Below are 12,210 nucleotides of genomic sequence, written 5' to 3'. Positions count from 1 at the left end.
CCTGGTGCACTCGCTGCCGGGGATGGGTGCTCGCCGGCGGCAGCCCAGAGAAGAAATATGGGTGCCCAAAGAAGAAATACAGCAACCCAGAGAAAAAAGAGAAGAAAGAGCAGAGAAAAAAGAAAAGAGAAGAAAGAACAGAGAAAAAAAGAGAAGAAAGAGAAGAACTACGGCAGTATTTTTCTCTTTAGGGTTTTTTTTTTTTTTTGTATTTATAAATTTATAAAAAAAATATGTAAAAATAAATAAATTTATACTGTGTGAATTTTCATCTCTTTTGCATTTCTAAAAAAAATATTAACTGGATTGATAGCTAATTTTATATATGCTTAGTTAATTTAGATTGTTGTTTTTCATTAGGCAATATCAAATAAAAGTATTTTTTTAAGCTTGACTGGTTACTTAAATATCATAAATAAAACATTAATTTTAATGTCATATAATATATAAAAATTACTATTTATTTATACATAAAACGATTATTCACACTTAAAAACATTTTTTTAAATTTAATAAACAGTTACTGCCACGTGGCAGCAATCTCACATTTCATACGGGTGGAAACTGCTGTCCAGTCACAGTAACCCAGAGTGACCCAGGTCACTATATTCATTCTAACCCAACAGGTGAACTTGCTCTAAGGAGGGGGTCAGCTCTAGGTTTTGTATCGCAGAGACAAATACCAAAGTGTGCTCCATTCTCGGTTAGAGGGTTAGAGAGGGCAGAGAAGAGAGAGATAGGAAGAGAAGAGAGAGTCCTTGTTTTCTTATTCTTTCTGGTGTACCTATTATTAATATAGTGGAAGTGTTTTCTGCCGGTGGATGTAAGCAAAGGTTTTGCTGAACCACCTTAAATCTGTGTTTTTTGTGTCTTATCTCTGTGGTTGTTTCTCTTGGTTTGTTGTGTTCTTTTGGGGTTCCTTGACATACATAATTGGCTGATATCACAACACCATGGTCATACATGGAGGATTTATCTGCACTTTAGGGACATTAGTTTGACATTGTTTAGTACTGCTAAAACTCTACGGGTTGAAACATCCATCTACCATCAATCCGAGTCTTTAAAATCCTAGGACCTGGGGTTTCAAATTAACCTCCAACCCGAATCCCCATATTTTTTCTTTCACATGAGAATGGGGAGCATGGGACACAGCGTAGGAAGTAAGGAACAGAGAAGAGGGGAGTAAAACAGAAGGTGAATATCCCTTTCCATAATTTGAACTCAAATCAATGGGGTACCAAAGATAAACTTGACTAAGCGGTCATCATGTTGGATGACCATCTGTAAACAAGTTAGGACTGGTCTTTGCGATTTCTGGTACCTGTAGACATTATCTTTGTTAAACATTACCCTTGGAAAACGAAATAAGAAGTTCCTCCTAAGCAATGGTCTTCACCTGGATTGATTGGACTGCCATTGGGGTAGAGCGAGTTGGTGTGACATCTGAGACCACCAAAACTGTGTCTCCATCTTTCACCAAACCCTTTGATTTTATGAGATTGATTGTGCTTGAGATGTTAGACTCCATGTCATCTGATAGATGAACAAGAAGTGGAGTAACTCCCCACTGCAAATTCAGAGCCATTTTGGTACTCTCATCATTTGTGAAAGCAAATATGGGAGGGTTTGGTCTGTTGCGTGACAAGAGTGATGCCATGTGTCCGTGCTTGGTGTATACAAAAATTGCATCCACAGCAAGATTGTTAGCTGCACACACCAAAAGTTGATTAGTCACTATTGATGTGAATATACATATAATAGAGAGAGAGAGAGGAGTAATGCTAGTACCATGTTTACATACTAATTACAGTTATTGTAGCAGGACACAGACTTGAGGACAGAGAAGTGGTTAGCAATATCAATATGGTCAAACAGTTCTGTCTGGGAATTAGAGCCAGATTAGGAAGACGATGTAGAACACTTTTGCAAAGCAACACCCATACTGGTCACACTTGCTCAAAGCCCAAAAGTAATTTTTATTGAATATCAGTTCCATGTTAAATGTACTTGAAAATGCTTTTTCAAGATGCTTAAAAGATCTATAACCAAAAGAATATGATGTTTCTACAAAACGATATTCAAGCACTTTTCTTTCAGAAACTCCTAAGAAACCTAGCAAAATTTGAAATATGATGTTTATGTGCAAGATTTTAAGGAATTCTACACCAAAATCACTTAGGTTGCAGTATAATAGAGCCACTTATAAACAAAAAGGATCAAAGAAAAGTACCCATTCCGACAGCAGAATTGCAAATCTGCTCAGCAATGCGATCAGGCAACGAGACTCCTAGTTGCCGTAGCTGCAGAAGATCTTGGCGGTTTTCAACACGACTCCATGTCTCCATTCTACTGCTGGTCATTTGAAGGACAGAAAGAGCCTTCTGCCCAAATAATCCAATGGCTGATTCCCCAGCTAGCATCAAGGCATCTGCATACTGTCGAACAGCTTCAGAGACATCTGCAACCTTCAGAGAAAATAGTTATTATACAGGACACTTATTTGATCGATCTTCCTTTGTTATCAGTATCATTAGTACAATTAAGAGTAGTACCTCAGCACGTGTTGGGGTTGGGTATTCAGTCATGGATTCAAGTAGTTGAGAAGCTACAATTACTGGCTTGTTTAGCTGCCTACACATTTGAGTTATTTCCTCTTGGACAGTTGGAATCTGTTCAAGTGGAATTTCAACTCCAAGATCAACCCGGGCAATCATGACTCCATCAGAAGCTTCGATGATTTCTTCCAGCTTCTGAAGGGCTTCCAAGCTCTCAATCTTTGCCAAAACTCTAATAGATCTGCAAACAAACACCTTGAAATCATACTTGGAGTCTCAAAACATAATTGATAAAATAAATTCTTAACTAATATGGCTCCTACAAAAAGGGTAAGTGCTTGTTTGTGGTTGCAAAAGTGCCTGAAATAACATGTGCAGAAGAATATAGCATGCACTACAAACTCTCTTTCATACAAACCAATGTAAACTGCAGCCGTCTACTTGCTTACTTGAGTGATTTGATAGTGAGGTAATCTTTCAAATGCCTGACAGATTCAGCATCATTTACAAAGGACATGGCGATAAAATCAACACCTTCAGAAATTCCAAATTCGATGTCAGACCAATCCTGTATACCAGAAAATTTGAACATGAGCACAAAATCTACATCAGGCAGTGTTTGTAATTTAGATTTTAGACCAAGGACATGCTCACTAAGGGCCACATATTTTAAATGAAGAAGATTCATATAAAGCTAGACCTTTGTTGACAGAGTAGGGAGCTCTTGGTTCCTCTCCACAAGTTTCCCATCTCTCCAAAAGCTGAACTTTGCACAAGGCAAGAACAAACCGGAGTCTATGCATTGGCAACGTAGATCACTTCCAATCCTTTCAATGACTTTAAAGCGGGCCATTCCACCATCAATGAGAAGTTCATCACCCACTTTAATGCCTGCCAACAAGTAATCAATTGGAAGCATCAAGGCAAAATGCCTCATCCACTCTAAGAACTCCAAATTATGCTATTTGAAATTGTGTCACTACCTTCAGAAAAACCTTCATACTTTGCTTGAACTGTGAATGGAAGAGAACCCTCAAATTTTTCAGGGGTGAATAGCCAAATTGAATCCTCCTGATAATCGAAGAATATAACAATCAATCGAATTCCCTCTAATACCAATAACTAGTCACAACTAATCTGACATAAAAACACCTTCAACATTGTACCGGATCAAGGTTCTGTCTTTTATCCACTTATAAACATAACCTCTTATCAAGACTCAAGAATGTGACTTGTTATATCAGATTATCGAAGTTCAAAACCATTACAAAAACTTATGCAGAAGAATATGCAAATTTTGGAATTTTGAAATTTATCCAATCCTAACAACTAGCTAGTGGGATTTAGAAATGTTACCTGAACTTTGAGAGAGGTTGGCTCTCCATGATCAACAACATGAATCTGACTCCCTTCAGTATCAATCATGATCGAAACCGAATACCCCTTTTCCTCATTCAACTTCTTAATCTTCCGAATCACATCACGATGCCACTCCCTAGTATTGTGACACATATTGAGCCTCGCCACATTCATCCCACCCAACACCAATTTCTCCAAATCCTCCAAAGAATCACACGCCGGCCCAATTGTGCACACAAGCTTAGTCTTCCTCAACCCCAAGAAACCCTTCTCCCTCAGCTCCATCTCCGATACCACATCAAGCCCCAAAGCCCTCCCTAAACCCTTGAGATCAGTCAAAGTCTCCGGCCCCTCCAAACCCACTTGTACTGCCTCAACTTTAGCCCCAACTTTAGCCCTGAGTTTCTTCCCAACACAAACAACCCCATGTTGCAAAACTGGTAATCCAAACACCCTCTTCTCCAAACCAAAACGTTGGCTCTTGGGTTTGATCTGAAAACACGTACGAATCGAATGGCTAGATGAGACAGCCATGGATTTAGACTTGGAAATCAAAAGGGTCAAAATACCTGAAGTTGTTGATGGATCAAACTATCAAAGTATGAAATACCAAGATGGGGGGTTGAAAATAAAGAAAGCTTGGCGTTGAATCCTGTGGCTTTTTGGGTTGAGGACTCCGTCAAGGTTTGGTTTTGGAATTTAAAAATGGAGTTTACAAGAACCAGTTGGGTGAAAGGTGTAACGAATATTCCTCGAAGAAGAAGAAGACTACGGGGACTTGGGGACCAATAAGAAGAAGAAGAAGAAAAAGAAATTTAAAAAATTGAAGAAGTAGTTGCAGGGTGTTTCAGATTTGGAACATTAACTATTTCGAACAGTGAAGGCTTTAACGAAAAGGGCGGCAGTGAAAGGGTACGACTCTCTCTCTCTAGGTAGCACTAGACTACTGGGGTGTCCGAACTTAACGGTCAACTAACTAACCTTGCCGACTAGGGTTTTAGCTCCAGTGTTGGCTCGTGACTTTTCAACAATACACCAGGCTGTTTGGTCATAATGTCACGTGGTCCCAAACCAACAGAGTACACTTGCCCCAAATCAATGATGGCAGAGACATATCTGCCCTTTGGTGCTCTTTTCTGGATTTGGAGATCTGAATACTGTATTTTCTGTCAGATTCGACAAAAGAGGAAAAGTGCTCATTTTCTTGTTATGTTTAAGATTTCAATGTCGTTTTTATTGGTTTGTGCTGATGGAAAATGTCTAGGCTAGGGTACGTAGAATTTTGCTCTTCGGGAGTATTGTTCTTAATCTTTAGACATCTAGTTTAAGTGAGATTCGCGTAAGTGATGTGCTAAAAATACTTCAACACTTGTCGGTTCTTATTAGTATTAGACTTGTGAACTTGAGTATTGAGTTCATGTTAAAACGTTTTCTTCCTCTTAATTATTAAGAATAGATTGAGATTTAAACTTCAACTAACGTCGGTAGGTTTTAAACTTGAGTATAGGATGACACACCTAAGCTCTTACCAACTCGACCACATGTGGTGGTTATCGTTGCTTAAGCCTTAAAAGATGGAGATCAAGAGAATATTACGTATTTCACTCTTATCTTATCTGGACATCATTATATTAGAATATTCTTTTCTTTCCTAAAGTACTTATTATTTAAAAATAGAAACACTATTCCCTCTCTTCCTTTACAAACTGAATATTCCCTCCAAAATCCAATCCCCTCCATATCTTCTCTCATTTATTTTCTCTCCCTTCCTCAGTGTAACAACATCATTACACATCAATCCCCACTCGCACACGCGCCGCGTGCCCCATCTCAGCCCTCCATTCTCTACACCCCTACACTTGGATTCATCTCATGCTTCCCCGCTAACCCATATCCACGCGCCTAACACATCTATATATATGTAAGTAAATACAGACTAGTCCAGTCACAGAGAAACACCCAAAGCTTCTTTCTTGACAGAGACACAGAACCAATTGGGTTGCAATTTCATGATCAATCCCACAAAGAATTGAAAACCCTCTTTGTTAATTCTGCAATTTCACCTCTGCTTAGTGATTTGAGCCTTTTGGGTTGCTAAAGATTCAATCTTTATCGAAAAAATTGGGGATTTTGAGCTCGGGAAATCGATTTGGGAAATTAGGGTTTTGGAGAATTGGGAAATGAGGGTGAATGGAGAGACTGAGATTGAAGGTGAGAACAGGAACACCAAGGAAATTGAAGAAATCGGAGAAATGGGTTCGATTGTTGGAGCTGAGTTTGCTCAGCCTCCTGTAAAGCTTGTAGTTGGGTACGCTTTGACATCAAAGAAGAAGAAGAGCTTCTTGCAGCCTAAGCTTATTGGATTGGCTCGGTAAAATTACCCCTACCTTTTTTTTTTTTTGTCAGTTTTAACTTTGTGGTCAAGTAGAAGCACAAACATATGTTTTGTATCTATGTGAATTTTGAAGCTTTGTGAGTTTCTGTTTTGGGTATCCAAAGGTTGAGTCTTGTTTTCTAGTTTCAGATTGTAATGGATGTTTTTTTTGTCTAGATATCGGTTACGTTTGGCCGTATTGTGATCAGCTAGTGAGTCTCAGACCAAAAAAAAAAAAGAAAAAGAGATCAGCTAGTGAGTCTCTTGGCTTAGCATACAGCTTATTCAATTGGTATATGGAATCTAGGTGGATGGTTTGTTTCAGTCAGACAAATTGAATTGGGAATATTCCACCATAGATGCCATTTGGAAGAGTCCATAGTGACGAAACTAAAGTAATTTCTTGGTACTTGCTTATGTTGTTCATAGCCTTCCAAAACACTTAAGAATTTGCCACTTCTCTCTTGCTGAGAAATTTTTACATTCTTGTCCTTTGAATATAATGTATATTATGTTGTGATGGTGGTTTTCGGATACTTGAATCTTGACTATGGCCAAGAGCTTTTAGGCGCGTTTACATCTTGCTCCCTGCACATGTTAATAGATATTTTGCAGATTGTTAATCATTTGCATTCTGTGTTATAGTGAATCTCTGAACGAGTCAACACCCATAAGGTTGAACTTGATATGTAACCTTATGCAAACTTTGCCAATTGTCTCGTCCTTCCAATGACTTGAGAAATTCATTTAAAAAGCTCTCGCTATTGCTCACAACTTTCGCATCTTAATTATATGAAAAATTCCTCGATGGCTCCCTGTTATTTTAATCATTTGTTGGTTTGGCTGGCTTTGGTAAATAATTTTGACATCAGTCAAGAAACCAAGATATATGTTCTCTAGTTTCATATGAAGGGTGAGTGATGCTCATAACCTCTGTGACCCTGAGTATTAATTTTCTGTTTGTGGGTGTAGGAATAAGGGTATATCCTTCATTGCAATTGATCCAAATCAGACACTTTCAGATCAAGGTCCGTTTGATGTTGTTCTGCATAAGGTGAGTGCCCTCATATATTCCTTTAGACCCTATTTTAGTCACTTCTGAGAGTTCTTTGTGTCCTGAAAGCTTTATTTTTATTATTTTTTCAAGGCTTTTTGGGTTGCATGATTGGCAACTAGCGATCAGACAATTTTATTTTAATTTTTATTTCATTTTCAACGGAAAGAATAAAATAAAAAACAAAGGCTCCAGTTTATGTTTTTGTTGTACATCGTGTATGTCTGACAAACTTTTTTCCTTCCAGTTGCCGGGAAGAGAATGGTGCGAGGTTATAGAGGTTTGTTTATCCAAATTTCTTCCTTATCCCTCCTTTTCCTCTGTATAACTGATGGTCTTATGGTATGAAAGGGTGTCTAATATATAGTGTTGGATGTGAGTGGTGGTAGTCAGTTAAAGGTCATATGTCCTAACCATTAAAAATATTTTTGTCTGACACAATTTACAGGGTTCTTTTACGCCTCGTCATGAATATTGATCAGATAGTTGAAATCAGTCCTCAGGAATAGTAAGCAAGTGAGGTTGTTATGTTCTGCTATCCATCTAGAGAAAACTTAGTTAAGTGTGGGTGAGGTTGGTTGCAAATATTCTTGGTATTTCTTTCCACATAGTTGTTTAGGATTCTAATTTGTCTTGGTCAGTATTTATGTAGTCTGTTTTTTTTTTTCTCTTTTTCTTTTTCTTTCTTTCTTGAGGCTGTAATAAGGAAACAGTACCCTGTATCAAATGTATACTATAGGCTTCTTCTGTAGGAAGAGGCTGCAGGCCTGGAAGTAGAATAAAGAATAAGGATCTATCTATACCTTAAAGTAGAATAAACAACAAGTGTTTCATGTCTCAACTTAAAACTGAACCATCCTTGGTTGCAGATTTCTAATTTTGTAGTATAATTCTAATTCCAAAAATCTTAGCAATAGAAATTATAACCACATTTTGATCAACTTTTGTGTCATATGCACACAGAGATGCTGCACTATTGACTGCATAGAAAAGGACAAAAGTATCGAGCTTCAGATACCTAGATATCCATTATGCATACATTTGCTGATGATCCTCCACACTAACACTAACTTGCCAGTACCTTAGTTTCATTTTGGTCTATCCTTGATATGAAGAGTTCCATCGCATCTTATCATATTCCCCATATATCACCAGAATAATGCTCATGAGAGCTTATTGATCTGCCCTTGGTGTTCAAATTATTTTGACATGGCTTTGTGATTTGCAAAAGTGCAATCTAGTTTTTGCGCATCACAATGATCCTAATTTGAACCTTTTCTTTTGAAGGATTACAGGCAAAAACATCCAGAAGTTACTGTTCTTGATCCGCCAAATGCAGTACAACATCTGCACAATCGCCAGTCCATGCTTCAAGATGTGGCAGATCTAAACTTGTCTGACTCCCATGGTATGTACTTCTTCCTATATGGACATGTTTAAACTGTAGGAACTCCCGTTTTAGTTTCTTTTTCGTCCTTCTTTGTGCAAGACTGCAGATCTTATACGTGAGAAGTAAAGGGCATGGTTTGTAAGCAATTATCATTTTGGTTTCTGCAGGAATGGTTTGTGTTCCAAAACAATTGACCATCACAAAAGATACATTATCTATTCCAAATGAAGTAGCTAAAGCTGGGCTAAAATTGCCTCTAGGTACATTTCTCTTTTTCTTTCTTTTGCTGTGTTTATGGATTATGCTTTCAGGTACAATCATTTAGCTTTTAGTATCAAGATACTGTTTTCCCCTTTGGATGAAATGAACTTTTGGTTACTGCTACCATCTATGAACCAGACTGGTTGGCTTAGAGATCTTCTTGGGATACATGGCTAATGCATGTCCTGGTACAATGGTGTATGTAACTATGTATCCATGTTGATGGGCCAGAGGCAGGTTTCTTTGAGCAATTTATCATGGGGATTTGAGTTCAGCCATTGCAATCAAGTCCTAAATTGGTACTTTGTCTTGCAGTTGTTAAACCACTATTGGTGGATGGTAGCGCCAAGTCACATGAACTGTCTCTTGCTTATGACCAATGCTCCCTCTCAGAACTTGAACCTCCTCTGGTCCTGCAGGAGTTTGTAAATCATGGTATGCTAGCTGTTGTAATTGATGCATAAATGTTATCATTTCATTTCTATTGTGACCGCATTGTAGTTCTAATAAAGAACACTGCTGCCTCATTGTAGGTGGTGTCCTGTTTAAAATATATATTGTCGGGGAAGCCATAAAGGTTGTAAGGCGTTTCTCTCTCCCTAATATCAGTAAACGTGATCTAGAAAAACTTGCTGGTGTTTTCCGTTTCCCAAGGGTTTCATGTGCGGCAGCTTCAGCAGATGATGCAGACCTGGACCCTAGTATTGCTGGTAAGATTATATCAAAACTTATTCCCTGGTGTCTTATCAAATTGTTAAGTGGTACGCCTCCCCTCCCAAATATATAAATAAAAGGGAAGAGAATAAAAGAAGCTTAAACGTACCTAATTGTTGTGGCAGAACTACCTGAACGACCTTTACTAGAGAGGCTTGCAAGGGAGCTTCGTCAACGATTGGTAACCTCTCTCTCCCTTCCCATCAACCTGGTTTGGTGTTCTTTCTGACTGGTCTGACTAGTATGCTACTTTCTCTAGGGACTCCGGCTATTCAATGTAGATATGATCCGAGAGTACGGGACAAAGGATGTCTATTATGTCATCGACATCAACTACTTTCCTGGCAAGTATATTTTGTCAGTTCTCTATGTGATCACTATCGATTTACGTACATCTTTAGAAATTGAAATTAAGTTTAAGTGATCTTTTTCTTTATTTCTCTTTCTCTATCTTTTGAAATCCTGAGCCTATGTCAGGTGGTGGTGGATCAGTGAATCTGTATATTTTGGTTTTTGGTTGTTTGGTCTAGATGTAGTTAGCATCCCTGGTACTTGAATGGTTTTATCAGAAAGGGAGAGTTTACTGGGAATCAGTCCATACTCCATAGTGACCATTTTCTCTCTCTCAAATATCTTAAAAATTAGAAAGAAAAAATGGTCGAGTCCCTAGGATATTTAGACACGCATAGTGAATTACTGGTAGCATCTATTTTTGAATCTCTGAATAGTTTTTGTAGCTCTTCCAGGGTAAGAGTTTAGAAGACTATAGGTTAAAGTCTTAAGCATCAATAAAGACATGAAATTAAAACGTTGTCTCCCAGATTATTCATAACTAGTGTATTGGAAGGCATCTAGAGTCTCCTCATTATGATGCCTGAATTCATTATTCATCGGCTTTTCAGGGTACGGGAAAATGCCGGAGTATGAACACATATTTACAGATTTTCTACTAAGCCTTCTGCAGAGCAAGTACAAGAAGAGACCTGCTACTTAACTACCGCAAGTACCCAGCAGCTGTAGGTATCTTAGAAAGTTAGAATGAGGAATTGTCATGTTTGCATTTTACTTCTGTAATTACAGATAGGTTAATGTGGTGATTGCTTAAGTCACAAACATGTACATAATGTTCTTGCAATGTTGTATGTGTACACATGAGTTTCTCATTTCAACAAATCATCACTTCCAATAAATTGACAAATCTTCTTTTCTCGTCAAGGGGGCAAACACCAAGTATCTCATAGAAATAAGAAAGAGAATTTTGCCTCTGTTGGATCGAAGGTTCTGGCAAATAGGCTAAAGCCTCTGTTGGAAGACCTAATTTCACGGACGCAAAGTGCTTTCATTCCTTGAAGGCTTATCTCGGATAATTAACTTGTTGCGTTTGAGGTGTTCCATTTTCTGAAGAAACTAAAGAGTGGTGTAGGTTATTGTGCACTCAAGCTAGACATGAGCAAAGCATATGACCGGGTAGAGTGGCGATTTTTGGAGGCCGCATTGAGGAGTTTTGGGTTTAGTAAGTCTTGGGTGAGTTGGATTATGAATTGTGTTAAAACAGATACTTTTCAATCTGAATGGTGAGCCAAGAGGGTTGCTTTCTCCATCTCGTGGACAACGGCAGGGAGATTCAATTTCACCCTACTTGTTTCTGATTTGTGCCGAGGCTGATTGATGGAGCTAATAGTCAGGAGAGGCTGCCTGCATGATTTGTGAAGGCGCCCCAGTCATCAACCATCTCTTCTCTTTTTATGCTGATGATTCATTTGTTTTCTTCAGAGCTCATGAAGCTGAGTGTGGGGTTATGAAGGAAATATAACTCCGGTATGAAGAGGCATAAGGACAGGAAACCAATTTCCAAAAAAGCTGTGTTTATTTCAGCAATAACGTACATGAAGATGAGCAGCTCGAGTTAGCCGATTGCTTGGGTGTATGTAGAGTGGAAAAACACGAAAAATATTTAGGTTTACCACTGGAAATTAGCTACTCCAAGGAGGAAGCTTTTGGTTACCTTCAAGAGAAGTTGGACAAGAGAGTACAGAGTTGGAGGGTTTTTAGGACATACTCATCAAAGTTGTGCTTCAATCAATCCCTAATTATGTGATGAATGTGTTCGAACTACCTAAACACCTGTGTTCTGCCATGCATCAAATCCTTAGCAAAGTTCTGCTGGGGTGACAAGGGAGAGGCAAAAAAGATCAGAATGGGACCGTTTGTGCAAACCGAAGGTGGAATGGGAAATGCCACAAACTTCAATTCATTGTCACAAACATGATACTGTATTTCTGTGTTTAATTCAATGTCTTTTTCGTAATCCCGCAAGTGAATAAGAGTGAGACGAGCCATATCTGTCTTTTCTAGCTTAGCCTTTGATGTATGTGAAAGAGGAAGTCATTGCTAGTAGTAACGAGTTGCCATTATCCATTGGTTTCCTATGAATTCTCAGCTTCCTAAGAAAGAGTACTATACATCGACACGGGATGCCAACTGCCGGTAGCTAAACGGG

The 12,210-nt window shown here is 38.5% G+C and overlaps 2 protein-coding genes across 2 annotated transcripts; one reads left to right on the top strand and one right to left on the bottom strand.

The window, feature by feature from the left end:
- Nucleotides 1-1,123: 1,123 nt before the first annotated feature.
- On the bottom strand, nucleotides 1,124-4,451 carry LOC101310779 (pyruvate kinase isozyme A, chloroplastic-like). The gene is made up of 8 exons (XM_004292013.1): nucleotides 3,915-4,451; nucleotides 3,542-3,629; nucleotides 3,259-3,449; nucleotides 3,008-3,126; nucleotides 2,556-2,799; nucleotides 2,234-2,468; nucleotides 1,400-1,710; nucleotides 1,124-1,324 (listed from the first exon to the last, which is right to left on the bottom strand). The coding sequence occupies exons 1-8, from the start codon at nucleotides 4,449-4,451 to the stop codon at nucleotides 1,268-1,270; spliced, it is 1,782 nt and encodes a 593-aa protein (XP_004292061.1). The 3' UTR covers nucleotides 1,124-1,267.
- A 1,413-nt stretch (nucleotides 4,452-5,864) lies between these two features.
- Nucleotides 5,865-10,897, top strand: LOC101309301 (inositol-tetrakisphosphate 1-kinase 2-like). The gene is made up of 10 exons (XM_004289659.1): nucleotides 5,865-6,288; nucleotides 7,264-7,345; nucleotides 7,593-7,625; nucleotides 8,633-8,753; nucleotides 8,903-8,995; nucleotides 9,312-9,431; nucleotides 9,530-9,706; nucleotides 9,836-9,891; nucleotides 9,970-10,054; nucleotides 10,613-10,897. The coding sequence occupies exons 1-10, from the start codon at nucleotides 6,098-6,100 to the stop codon at nucleotides 10,702-10,704; spliced, it is 1,050 nt and encodes a 349-aa protein (XP_004289707.1). The 5' UTR covers nucleotides 5,865-6,097; the 3' UTR covers nucleotides 10,705-10,897.
- Nucleotides 10,898-12,210: the final 1,313 nt, after the last annotated feature.

This window comes from Fragaria vesca, linkage group LG2 (genome assembly GCF_000184155.1).
Source record: "Fragaria vesca subsp. vesca linkage group LG2, FraVesHawaii_1.0, whole genome shotgun sequence".
NCBI lineage: Eukaryota > Viridiplantae > Streptophyta > Magnoliopsida > Rosales > Rosaceae > Fragaria > Fragaria vesca.
This window is presented reverse-complemented; position numbering and strand designations above follow the sequence as displayed.

Bases quoted from the DNA above. Each gene is read 5' to 3' on its own strand.
- LOC101310779 (XM_004292013.1), bottom strand. From the start codon at position 4,451: ATGGCTGTCTCATCTAGCCATTCGATTCGTACGTGTTTTCAGATCAAA. The intron at 3,127-3,258 runs GTCTAGCTTTAT...TCTGGTATACAG, and splicing joins TCCCTACTCTGTCAACAAAG to GATTGGTCTGACATCGAATT. The intron at 2,800-3,007 runs GTAAGCAAGTAG...GTTTGTTTGCAG, and splicing joins CTCACTATCAAATCACTCAA to ATCTATTAGAGTTTTGGCAA.
- LOC101309301 (XM_004289659.1), top strand. From the start codon at position 6,098: ATGAGGGTGAATGGAGAGACTGAGATTGAAGGTGAGAACAGGAACACC. The intron at 8,754-8,902 runs GTATGTACTTCT...TGGTTTCTGCAG, and splicing joins AAACTTGTCTGACTCCCATG to GAATGGTTTGTGTTCCAAAA. The intron at 9,432-9,529 runs GTATGCTAGCTG...GCCTCATTGTAG, and splicing joins GCAGGAGTTTGTAAATCATG to GTGGTGTCCTGTTTAAAATA.